The sequence below is a fragment of the Maniola hyperantus genome, chromosome 20, assembly GCF_902806685.2.
Source record: "Maniola hyperantus chromosome 20, iAphHyp1.2, whole genome shotgun sequence".
NCBI lineage: Eukaryota > Metazoa > Arthropoda > Insecta > Lepidoptera > Nymphalidae > Maniola > Maniola hyperantus.
This window is the reverse complement of record NC_048555.1, coordinates 7,219,721-7,233,191: the sequence shown is the minus strand read 5'-3', so window position 1 is coordinate 7,233,191 and position 13,471 is coordinate 7,219,721. Positions and strand designations below refer to the sequence as shown.

The following is a 13,471-nucleotide window of genomic DNA, read 5'->3' as shown; positions in this document are numbered from 1 at the left end:
TTGGGAAACCAACTTTATAAGTACTAACGTTCTTGGCGCCTCTTCATTTTGCGACATCATTACTCTACCTATCTAAAGTTATACTATGATACCCAATGTGCCCAGAACTACTAAATATCAGCCTATATCTTTAACATTTTAGATTTTTCCTTGATCCTTCCTCGTAAACATTTATCGCTACTATTTTTAACTTTCATTTAAATTAATTCCCGTAATATTTTTTAGAAATGTTAAAACAACTACCTGACTATTCATAAGCACTTTTAAAAAGTTTACATGAATAAAAAAAACATTCTATTCTATTCTATTCTATTCATGTTTCAGAGTCTCAAAAGGCTGTCACTGAAACTCCAACAACTCAAAGAAGTATTACTACAATTAGCATTAAAAAAGGTAATTTAAAACACAGTAATTAAAAGTAATAACACAAATAACCTTTTCGATGACAAATAAGCAATCAATTGGCAAAAGGGATGTTGGAAGGCCATTTAAACGGTGCACGGTGGTCTGACGAGATAATACAAACTGCAGAGAAGAACTGGTTGTATCTGGGTAAGGACAGGGAGAAGTGGAAGAGGTTGTGGCGGGCTTTTACGCGAATGGGGATGGACCCCATGCGGGTAAAGTTCTATAACACAACGTGGCCACTTACTAACCATAGTCGATACCTACTAACTTAGGAAAATTAGGGAAAATATGTACTAACTAACAAAACTAACCACATATCTATAATATAACTAATTGAGGAATACGAGACTAAAAAGGCTTCTTTTAACATTTCATGTTTTTATATTTTATTAGCTCAAATAAGAAATAAAAATAGGTATTTATTTTAAATTTTTTCTTTCTTTACAGACTGTGAAGACAAATTGCCGAACTGTGCTCTCGCCGTTCAAGCGAGGCTTTGTCATTATAAATATTACATACAAAACTGTTGTGATTCATGCAACGTACCATAAGGGATCAACCAAGATGACGATCCTACTTTCAACGGTCGAGACTTCTGTTTACAGAGTTCTGCGTTCAATGCAAGCTATAGATATAAACTCTTGGCTCTTTACTCAAAATTATTAACTTTCAGAATTTTAATTTTTTACAATAAATAACATGTTTTTGCAGATTATAAATTTCACCTTACAGATCATTAGGTACCATTCAAAAAAACACGAACGCGACAGTCAAATAAGCAATTACCTAAGTACATGCGGAACACTGAACTTTGAGTTCAGATCTGTAAATTTTAGGATTTATACCTGAAATATTAATTATTACAATAATAATATCGATTTTAAAGATACTTTGACGAACAATTAAAGTTTTCGAATAATCTTTAGTATTTTAACACGTCCGTGCCGATACAAGATAGCCGTAGTAAATAACATTACATTACATTAATATTACACATTAAGTATTAAGAAGCTATTTTTCACAGTTCATTGAAATTAATCGATATGTTTCGGTGTGATATTTAATTTATGTTTCTAAGGTAAAAGTAAATTTAAGGTCTATACTACTACACTCTACAGAGACAGAAGACGGCAGCGGGTCCAAATCAGCTATTCTATAAGTTTTAATTTAAAGGAACTGGGAGGCTAACACGGTCAACAACAAAGTTGTGATTATCACAACGCAATAATCACAATTGTTTTGATTGCGGCTGAAATAATGGCATTATTGGTACATCTGTGCATTCTGTAGGCATAGTGTGAGAGTAACTTTTAATACATATCAAAAATTGCGGAAACGGCAGGATTTGAACCTCTTCTCCCTGGGTATCGCACCTGGAGCGGTTCCGCAATATTTGATATGTACTTATTTAAAAATTATTTAGTCTTGAAGTAAAGTTAAAACATATTTTAATGTAGATAACGGGTACATACCACGATTAATTAGATGTTTTTATTTGTCGATATTTCAACCCAATTGCACGGGTCGTGGCAACGACGGGACTGCGGTGCGGTAGAAGGTAAAAACTATTTCATAAAAATTATAAATAATAGTGTCAGCCAATCGGAGGTGATTTCCGTTACAACTGTAGTTTAAACTTTGGGGTTAGGCCTTGTATTAAAAATGCGGTCACACTGTGGAGGCACGAGAATCCTTCACAATGTGACACGATTCATATACTTAGTTCCTTATAATATTATAAATCTCTAGATGCTGCAGTTCCCGCGAACAGTTAAGGTAGACTTCCGTGGGTCACGGTCGAAGCGATTGAAGTACGCTTTGCGCCGCGGTTGGCGCAACAATACACACTATGAAAATAGGTACATAGCGCTGGCGCACGTCTCTAACTCAAGGGGCTTGGGAGCGGCAGCGGACTTGAAAACCGTGCCGCGTCCATTGCTTCGCTGCGACCGTAGAGCCGTGAGCCACGCAAGTCTACCTTTACGCAAGCGTCGCTGTCGTCATGACATGGTGTCTTACCAGCTGCCCAAGCACAATCAGCTCGATACAACTCTCACGAGATCAAAAAGCCGCTAGTAATTGCTGTCGAAATGATTGTCCTTTAGTCTGGGTTGAGCTTTCTTACATGAATAATATGATACAGAAGTTGATGAATTATAATACACATATATAACAGACAGGGTGTGATTAGAACGCTAGCTAAAGCGACGACAGGTCATAGTACCTACTTATGATTACAATACCAAAAAACTGAAAAAAAAACCTATATATTTGACAAGTTCGCAATGTATTGCATACAAAGAATTTGCAAGTACTACTACGTAGTACAACATTGCATATAACAAAAATCATCTGACTGACGCCAGAAGCCAACGAACGTTGCATAGATAGAGGGCGCGGGCTCAATGCCGTGTCGTAGGCGGGGCTTGAAACCCGAATTTGCCCTCTGTACATTGCGGGTTTGAAAAATATTAAATCACTAAAACTACAAGTACCTCTAAGGCAAATGGTTATTAGTATTGGATTGTACCTACTTTAGGTTATAATAATAGCGTTAAGTTTTGCTAGCATTCTAATTACAGCCTGTATAAATAAAAAGCCATTATACACCAGATATTTTGTACTGATAATGTAAATAGATAACAAATAAAATGAGTTTATAATATAATAAAACACAAAAATTGTTTTATTTTCTTTTTCAAGAACATTACCTCTTACGTCACTCGCATTAGAGCCTGTGCAGATGACTGAGTATTTTATTGTCCGCAGAGGACAAAAATCCTCTACTACTATTTAGTCGTAGTATTTAGTGGCCTTTTACTACTTACTTAATCGTCCCATCCAGAGGCGTCTCTAGCCCTTGTGGCGCCCGTGTGCAACCAGTACCCTGGCGCCCTCTAGTCTAGTAGGAGCAGGGTCAAAATGGAATACTAACAGTTATATTTTCAAACGGAAATTCGGATGCAAATGGTGCAATTTTAAATGATGATTTTAAATTATGACGGCGTCGGCCATAAAACGAGCGCAGGGTCTTTGAGAGCGCCGGCATCGACGCATCTTTGGAGGTGTCGCATTAGAGGGCGCTCGGCGCCCCCTTAGAACCCGGCGCCCGTGTGCGCCGCACACCCTGCACCATAGGTAAAGACGCCTTTGCCTACATCCCTCGTCCATCGTATGCATTGTACAATGCAGTTCTTGTGATTAATTTTAGTCCTCCGCGGATAACATTCTGTTCATCTTAGGCCCGTATCTACCTCCTGAAAAAACATACTTCTGGCGGCTGTTGCGTTACTTTTCTTGAGGAATTAAAACTATACTAGCTTACGTGCACTCATAATCGGTGATGCAAGAATTAATATTACAGATATAATTACAAGACAAAGGAATAAAATTTCATTTGTTGAATTATAATAATCTCCAATATTTCCTTTAGCTGGCAAAAGCATAGCCGTGAATGCGAATATTATTGTTAAAAAGCCTAAAGTAGAGTGGGCTATTTTAAGAAAGTTTTTCTTTAGGCAGATTTTTGATGAGTTCAAGTTAACAACTCCGCCAATCAGATTTAGTATTGTTAGCAACATCACAAAGAGACCTGGAATGGCAAATAAAAAAAACATTCATTAATCAGCCTGAATACATCTTACATCCTACTAGATCATTCCGCTAAGAGTAGGTAAGTATAATAAGCAGGTCTGATTTGGACCAGTTTTATGGAACTGCTACTCGAATTCTGAGGCCGACCGTACATATGTCAGTTTCTTTATTACACCATAGCTTCTAAACGCCTGAACAGATACACAGAACAGACTGAACGCCTCCTTTCCTCCGAGATAATTGATGAAAAAACTTACCAAGATAAGCGTGTGCCGGCATATCACGATAAAATGTACGAGAATGAACCGCCATTATTTTAGTGCAACCCGCTAAGCCTAGCATGGAACCACCGAGTTGCAGAATGTAGTGTATAGCTCTCTTCTTGTTTTCGCAACTGAAGGCTCTGGCCCAGCCTGTGTGAATATTGATGCTCAGTATGGCTTGTGGCATTAGAATGACGTACTGGAAATTATAAAGATAAATCTCAATACAAATATAGATGATCCCGGCTGTACCTACTCGTGGTTAGTACCTACGCAGTACGAGTAGTAGATACGAGAAGCGATCTTAGCCGCCACTCGAATTTCAATTGTGACAATGCACAATCTTATGGATGGATGCCACCCTCAGTGTGGAAAATGCTTTTTCAAGCTAAGACAACGTTATCAGTCGTGGGTAGGACACCATGAGCACGGTGCCTAATGCACGCACGCACGCACGCAGCACGCAGTCTCAACCGCGCTGCGTTGCGAGCTGAGTCCCTGTGAAAAATTACCACTTATGGGTTTGAAACTAGTCGGGCTTACGTTGACTAACCACGTGAGTATAGCCGGGATCATCTATATTATGTATTTATAATGGAAATCACTCACGATAGTTGAAACGCTAACATAAATCTCAATAACTGGTTTAGCATCATCATCATCATAAGGCGTCCACTGTCTCCCGCCGTAATATAGCCGTTACAATATCTTGTACAATATGTTAGTGTGCGAATCCGACTCGCACTTGACCGGTTTAAAAAACACGTAGTCCATAAAATTGATCGAAGTTGATAGTTGATACATATGTAAAGTTCCGTACAAAATGAGTCTTCCACGCCATTTTAACTCTATATGCCAACCGTCATCTCAAAAGTAGGTACGGTTCCACCTTTAAAATAAGTAGTTTTGACATGATTTGACAATTTAAAATGGCGCGTGAGAACTCATTTTTTACGCATTATACATAGGATGATTTTTGTACTTACCCCGAAGACGCATAAATAAATATGCTGTGAAACATAATTTAATTGAACCGCGTTTGCATAAACAAAATAATTCATTGCCACTGCACCAAGGAAAAGATTAGTTAGTGAATTTGTCAAGTTGAGAATCGTAAACACGAATGGAGATTCTTCCCTTAACTGTTGCACATTGTAATTCTTAATAGTTCCTAGGGGTAAAGATGTCATTTTTTACAAGGAATGAATACTTAGATGCACTTATCGGGTCTGTGTCTGCGAGAATTTTTGTGCAAATATATTTTAATATCTTGATAATACTTTAAAACTATAAAATGACAATGCTATCATTTTGCATGATAATGCTATCATTTTATTGCTATCAATATTATCTATATATATAAAAGGAAAAAGTGACTGACTGACTGACTGACTGCCTGACTGACTGACTGATCTATCAACGCACAGCTCAAACTACTGGACGGATCGGGCTGAAATTTTGCATGCAGATAGCTATTACGACGTAGGCATCCGCTAAGAAAGGATTTTTGAAAATTCAACCCCTAAGAGGCTGAAATAGGAGTTTGAAATTTGTATAGTCCACGCGGACGAAATCGCGAGCATAAGCTAGTTTTAAGATAAAAGTGTAAAGAGAAAAGATTAGAATTTTATACAGGGTGTAACCAGAAAGCAAAAACTAAGCGCTATTGTTATAGGAAAATGGTTATTGGTATTGCCTCATTTTGTAGTTTTAGTGATTTAGTATTTTTCAAATCCACAATGTATAGCGTGCAAAACTGGGGTCAATGCCCACCTACGACGCAGCATTGACTCCGAGTGTCTTACTGACGCTACGTTCGTTGACCTGTAGCGTCAGTCCGATGGTTTATTTGCAATATATCGTGAACTTTTACAAAATATAGGATTTTTTTTCGTGTTTTTTTTTGTGGTATCATATCAGTAATTATCAGTAGGTACTATCGCCTGTCTTCGTTTTTGCTAACGTTATGGTTACATCCTGTATAGAGATTTAAAAAAATAGTTTTAAAGGTTTGAATTGTAATAATTATATTTCCAAGAGCCTCAATAGCTCAACCGGTATAGGAGTGGACTGAAAACCGAAAGGTCGACGGTTCAAACCCCGCCCGTTGCACTATTGTCGTACCTACTCCTAGCACAAGCTTGACGCTTAATTGGAGAGGAAAGGGGAATATTAGTCATTTAAAAAATGGCTAATATTCTTTTAAAAAAAAAAAAAAAAAAAATTCCTCAACAGAAAAACCCAATACCTACCTAATCATTTTTTTGCCCAACCCGGGAATCGAACCTAGGACTTTGCATCGAACATGCTAATCACTATTATATAGGTGTTGTAGGTAAGTACTAACGAGGCAGGCAGGCAAAGACTTTTTTAATCATCATGATCAACCCATAGCCGGCTCACTACAGAGCACAGGTCTCTTCTCAGTATGAGAAGGGTTTGGCCATAGTCCACCACGCTGGCTAAGTCCGGATTGGCAGACTTCACACTCCTTTGAGAAAATTATGGAGAACTCCCAGGCATGTAGGATTCCTCACAATGTTTTCCTTTACCGTTAAAGCGAGTGATATTTAATTTCTTAAAATGCACATAACTCCGAAAAGTTAGAGGTACGTACCCCGGCATCGAACCCCCGACCTCCCGAGTAGGAGGCGGACGTCGTAATTACTAGGCCTAGTGTACAACTAAAATACAAATCCATTGAGATACGTACGTTGGTAAGCTTAGAATAGGTTTAGGCCTGCTAATGACCTTCAATTGGACTGTACGCCTCAGACCAATGACAACTCTCTGCCTCTTGAGGTCAAGTACGCAACGGTGTCTCATAGAGCGGTCGAGTAGGTACCTACTTATGATAAATGTTTGCAAGCTCAAACGGCTAACTTGTTCCTGACCTACCGTGCAATTACTGTCTTGGCATATGTTTATATACCAAGAATAATTTAAGTAAAATGATTTTACTTAGGCCGCGAATACAAAATTCAAATAACTTATGGCGACCTCCTCTATGGCGAGTGCAGTGGCCATCAGCGCCGAACAGGCCAAGAGGCGCAAATATGAAAACCTCGATGGGAGCTTCGTATTCGTGCCTTTAGGTGTGGAGACCTTGGGGCCGTGGGGCCCGGGGGCTCAAGCTCTTTTTGAAGAAATTGCGAAAAGAGTTATCAAGTCAACCGGGGACCCGAGAGCTGGCAGCTACCTTGGTCAAAGAATTAGTTTGGCCATCCAAAGGGGTAATGCTGCCTCTTGGGTACAATGCCTCGCTGCGGTGGTCTCGACGAGGTTTTAGATTTAATTTAATTTATTTTAGTTTTAATTTAATGTTGTTTTTTTTTAGATTTAAGTTTATTAATAGTTTATTTGTTAACCATTGATAATCAAATATACTTAAATATAAACGCTAAAAAAAAAATTATTCAAAATAGGTAATAAATTAGGTACTTTTTTTGATAGTCTGTTGTTGTATTTGTAGGATATAGTAATGATAATTACGTATTACGCGAACATACAGCTGTACCTACCTAAGTTTTACTCGCGTGAGTAGGTAGTTTTACTTACGTAATTCATTGACAACAAAACTGACGTAAATATGTACTTATAAGATTGTTTACATCAGTAAAGTCGTAAGTTAATCATGTAAGCTACTTAACACTTAAGTTTGAGTTGAGTAAAACTTACAGGTGTATCCGTGACTTTATATTATTTCTTCCTCCGTAAAGCCGTTTTAGCCTAGTGTTTAAGACGTCCGCTTCCTATTCGGGAGGTAACTTGCTGTAGCGGTGAAGGAAAACATTGTGAGGAAACCTGCATGCCTGGGAATTCTCCATAATGTTCTCAAAGATGTCTGACGTCAATCCGCACTTGGCCAGCGTGGTAGACTATGGGCTATGGCCAACCCCTTCTTACTCTGTAAGAAGACGCTCATGATTCGCTCAGTGTTCAACGATAAATGATAGCTACCGAGCTCATTTGACATTGGTTGGTTCTACATTGCTGCTTCACTGAGTGTTATCAAAATGATTTTTTGTAGAAAACCTGCAGCAGATTAAAAGTAGACTGTTATTTTTAATCCGTTGAAGATTTTCTACGCAAAATCATTTTGATCACACAGTGAAGCAGCAATACAAATGCGCTCGGTGGCTATCGTTCATTGTTGGACATTGCGTTGAGTTGAGTTAGCGAATCACCCCGCAGCGTTGAGTAGTGGCTGTCAACGCAGAACGCTGACTGTTGAATTGATAATGATGATGGCAAAAAGTCAAGTAGGTAAGCAGGTACAAAATAAAAAAAATGTTGGTGTTTAAAGCTTATTATTTTTGTACGTTGTTACACGCTTTATTAGTACAGACAGTATTTGCTGTTACATTAGTAGAAACCAATTTTATTATAATTGTGATGGTACAGTTTAATTTATTGTACTTGTTACCTATTACATAAATACTTACAGCCGGTAAATAAATGCGCTATACATAATAAAGTAAAATATTTACACGAAATTTGACTTTTAATGCAGTGCCACACCAGTAGATTTAGCTGGAGCCAATTTTAGTACCAGTACAAATTGTATTGGTACAAAAATCGTTCGATAAATTTATTTACCTAGATAATAGATTTAAAAATGCCATAATAATGAAAACCTGCAAAAACTCATGTTTATTTTTAAACTTTAAATTATATTAACAGAAATAATTTAAAAACAACAAACAATAAAACTATAAAGACTACATGATACTTAAATTAAAATCAGACCCACCCGCGCCGCCGCGGAGTTGAAATAGTTGAAATGGATTTCTTTGTCACCATTAATAGAATTACCTAGACGGATTTTAGAGAAGCTGACGACTATTATTTATAGCATTGCAGAGCCATGGAGTTTCAGCTAGTTCTAAATATTTCAGCAAATTACATAGTTTAACTTTGTAATAGTAATCTGAGGGCTTTACTTGTGACGAAGGTAAACGGATTCCAAACTTGTTGGAATTCAACCTCATTTCAAAATTGAGCTTGGAATACCAACGTGGGTGTTCTACATTTTCGGATTTCTCTGACCACGTACGTCACTCTTAACTGAGTGAGAAAAAGGTCCGAATAAAATTAACACAAATAGCAAAAAGACTACATAGCTACTTTTTAAATGAATTATTTTTATGATCAAGATGTTAGATGACATATAAGGTATACTAAGCTAGTAAGACTCTAATAAAAAAAATCATTCGCAATGGTGCTTCGGTGGTCTATAAGATTTTGAAAATTAGAAATCGAATCACATAGGTAGGTACCTACTTAACTGATTAAATAGACACAAATTTCGTGATCGAAATGCTGCATTCGTGATTTACGGGTAATTAACGATTCAATGTCACTCCTTGATTTATTATCTGTCTCGTTATGTGGCACTGCCTCAAAGGACAAATTCTTTGTTTACACAATCAGAATCAATAAATAATGAACACAATGCCATTGTATCTAAACGCTACAAATAGAAACATATTGTTCTTTGTTACAATAAACTTACTAAGGAATACTATAAAACAGTAATCTAAGAACATAGCCTACATTTAATGACTAAATCTATAGAACAGTTTCAATGGTTAACTAACTTATTATAATACAATTTTTTGTTGAATCTCTAATGTTAATTAATTAAAAATGTATTGTTTGAAATTCGGTGATAATAAAATTCAACAGGCAATCTACTTTACTGTGCAGAAAATTGTAAACGATGTGCGTCGATATAAATATTTTTAAGAGTAAACATTTCTTGATTATTGTTTTTTATGAAAAAATTATATTCTTAAATCCGTATCTAATATCTGCCTTTCGTGGTGCTTTAGTTTTGAATTAATTTCTCCTAATGTTTTCAAAATCTAAAGATACGAAAGGAAGAAATCACATTACTTCAGAAACTCTATATACTGGAGATCACAAAACTATTCCTAACTTAAAGAGATACAAATGAACAATATTATTCGATAATTTATTTTGTTGAGAAAGGACAAACATTTCTAATTTTATGTAAAAAATACCTAGTTAGGTACCTGATTAGGAAAATTTTGTAGAATAAAGTTAATGGTGACAAGGCAATTTTTATACTTGTTATTATAATTAAGTGAACTATTTTTTATGTGTCAATTACAGTGTATATAAGGTAGTGTAAGTGTTTTACATTATTGAAATTATCAACAGTACTCGAATGAAGTATCTATTAATAAGTAGGTATGTGTATTTTTATTATACGTGTCCATCTGTATCACAATACTATGAGTCAACTCCTTCCGATTCTTCTAACGGTACTACCTGAAAAAGAAAAAAACTGCATAATTAACTATTATTAAATATAAATACCTACCTATTTCTTGAATTGCATATGGTTTTTACTGCTTTTAGATAGTGATGCAATGTGAATATTTTTATAGTCCCAGTTCTCATCTCTGAATTAGAAGGGTTTGGCCATAATCCACCGAAGTGCGGATGGCAGACTTTACACAACACACGTCTTTGAGAAAATTATGTACAACACTCAGGCATGCAGGTTTCCTCGCGATGTATTTCTTCACCTATTGTGAGTGGGCAAGACTCTACATCTGCCAATCTGCACTTGGCCAACGTAATGGATATGGCCTAAACCCTTCTCATTGGGTTGGTGAAAATGATTGGTGACGATGATGATCTTACATGTCTGTGCTGGGCTTAAAGATGACGTCTACCGTCCATGGCAAGAGTGGCAGCAGTTGTCACCGTAGTAGTGGTAGTGGCACAGGCGCGCCTGCACCGCCAGCGCGCAGTTACTGAGCTTGTCCATGCACGCGCCTACAAATAACACCAAAACAATCTGTTTATATATCAAATTCATATCCAACACATCTGAAACGATTGTCGTGATTTATTTTTTATTTTTCATGATTTGGTATGATTTACCAATGTTTAGAATCCCATTATTTATCAAAGCGTAATTATTGTTTAAAAAGGGATATGGTATTAAGGTCATGGACCATTATCTTTGCCTCGAGAAAAAGCATGGACAAAGAAGAAAGACAGAGATAGTCTGTTGCTCGAACTAATGCTAATGGAGAGTTCCATCGGCGGTGTTCCCACTAGATTACAACATGGGGTTATTCAAGGGGCGGACCAACAAATTCCTGAAAGGTCGGCAACGCATCGGTAGTTCCTCTAGTGCTGCAAATGTTCATGGGCGGCGGTAATCTCTATTTAAAAAAAAATTACCGTTAGTGCTAAACGAACGTTGCTTGACGTTTTGCGTTTGGCTTTGGTGTCTCGTTACTCGCTGTTGTGGATCTGCAATTAAAATGTTTTTTTTTAATTCTTTTTTTTTCGGTGCAAGTTAGCTCTTGCCTGCGATCCCACCTGGTGGTTAATGATGACTGATGATGCAGTCTAAGATGAAAGCGGACTAACTTAGAAGCGGTATGGTAGTTTTATTAAATCCGTACCCATGATCGGTTTCTACACGGCATCGTACCGAAACGCTAAATCGCTTGGCAGTAGGGCTCCTACCAGACCAGGCCAGTGACAATTTAAAAAATTGAATTCCCAAACTGCCCCTGCCGGGAATCGAACCTGGAACCTCCCAGTTATAAGACCACAGCGACAACCTAACGATGACAGGTCATTAGGTTTTCTTTAAAAAATGTAATGATACAGTAATTTATTGTCACTACCAATTAATGGAGTCATTCCTATCATATAGTAATAGCGCAATAGAAAAAAAAAGGAAAAACTAACTTTTTCAGGTTTGATTATAGAAAACTTGGCAACAATTTAGTATCTAAATAAAACATAAAAATACCAAAAAATTACATATTTGTCGCTTACATGACATACCCACATTTTATTAAAATGAGCCTGAGTCTTGATATATTTGAAGTTATGGTCTAAATAAATCATAATAAATAATAGTAATAATGTGGCTTAAAAAAAATACTAGAATCAAGAAGATAGGTATTACTTACACCAGATACAAAATAATTTGTTATGTTTTCACTTTGCATCTTACCTGATGAGATAGAACTAATAATGGCAGGTTTGACCACAGGCCGCGTGGAGCATCGCGGCGGCACACACGAGCGTCTCGCCGGCGGGCGCACTCCCGCGCAGTCCGCGTCCCTGGCCGCCCCACTGGCGCCCTCTGCGCCGCCGCGAGCGCACCATACCGTGCGAGTTTGTATGGCGGCTTCGCAAGGGCCTGTGCACTGGATAAAAAATATAAGTGTATAAGTAAATTGACAAAATAATTTAATATCGATACTCTATATACAACAAGCTGTAATAGCCTAGTGGTTATGACGTCCGCCATCTAATCGGAGGTCGGCGGTTCGATCCTGGGCCTGTAACTTTTCGGAGTTTTTGCGATTTATGCAAAATTACTTTGTGTTAATTAATTTATGTAGTTGCTTTAATGGTGAAGGAAAACATCCAACATGAGGAAACCATGCTTCATAATGTTCTCAAAAGTGTGTGAAATCTGCGAATCCGTACTTGGCCAGCATGGTAGACTATGGCCAAACCCCTTTTCTGTGTGAGAAAATCCGTGCTCTGTAGTGAGCAGGCGATGGGTTGATCATGATGATGTACTACTCATGGTGATGTATCAATGTAGGTACTAATCTATTGCGACGCGTTAGATTTATTTAAAAATAAATGAACGGATTAATTAAATAATAAGCATTTTCTAAAAAATAAATAGGTTAAGTGGAAATGTCTATTATTTCCAAATTATGTCTTACTTCTCTGTATTGAAACGCGTTTTTGCTTGTACTAACAATTTAAAATTACGCTTTTTTGCCTGAGTGCACAAAACACTTTAAACATTTCTAGGATTATTACAGTTAAGATATAATTTAAACACGTAATAGTTACTTATCATTATCGTGTAAAAGGTAAGAGCAATATTAAACAAACCTCTCCCCAATCACTAAGGTACCAGGAGGGTGAGCAAGTTCCTCCACAAGACCTTTCTATTTCAGGCTTGGGAGCTCTGCATGAAGCATCTCTTAGCCTCCTTCCATTGCTTCCGATACAAATAACTCCTCGGATTTGACGTCCACCACATGTCGTTGTGCATGGAGACCAGTCACCTGTATACATGGAAATAACATTTTAAATCGCTTGATGAAAATCAGGACTCAGGACTGATGAAAAGCAATGAGGTCAAGATTACTTATGTAAATTTTGGTCATTTGTTTAAA

General features: G+C 37.2%; 2 protein-coding genes across 4 annotated transcripts in view; one reads left to right on the top strand and one right to left on the bottom strand.

The window, feature by feature from the left end:
• Positions 1-3,078, top strand: part of LOC117991692 (ADAMTS-like protein 4) — a 95,253-nt gene extending 92,175 nt beyond the window's left edge. For all 3 annotated transcript variants that reach the window (XM_069505287.1, XM_069505289.1, XM_069505288.1), the window contains exons 16-17: positions 325-393; positions 856-3,078. In XM_069505287.1, coding sequence (XP_069361388.1) covers positions 325-393; positions 856-959 — 173 coding nt within the window. In that variant the 3' untranslated portion in view covers positions 960-3,078. The remainder of the gene's footprint in view (positions 1-324; positions 394-855) is intronic.
• Positions 3,079-8,558: 5,480 nt separating this feature from the next.
• Positions 8,559-13,471, bottom strand: part of LOC117991707 (thrombospondin type-1 domain-containing protein 4-like) — a 157,797-nt gene continuing 152,884 nt past the window's right edge. The window contains exons 13-17 of the mRNA XM_069505358.1: positions 13,185-13,360; positions 12,280-12,475; positions 11,490-11,561; positions 10,941-11,075; positions 8,559-10,562 (exon numbers count right to left, since the gene is read on the bottom strand). Of these exons, the coding sequence (XP_069361459.1) occupies positions 10,969-11,075; positions 11,490-11,561; positions 12,280-12,475; positions 13,185-13,360 (551 nt within the window). The 3' untranslated portion in view covers positions 8,559-10,562; positions 10,941-10,968. The remainder of the gene's footprint in view (positions 10,563-10,940; positions 11,076-11,489; positions 11,562-12,279; positions 12,476-13,184; positions 13,361-13,471) is intronic.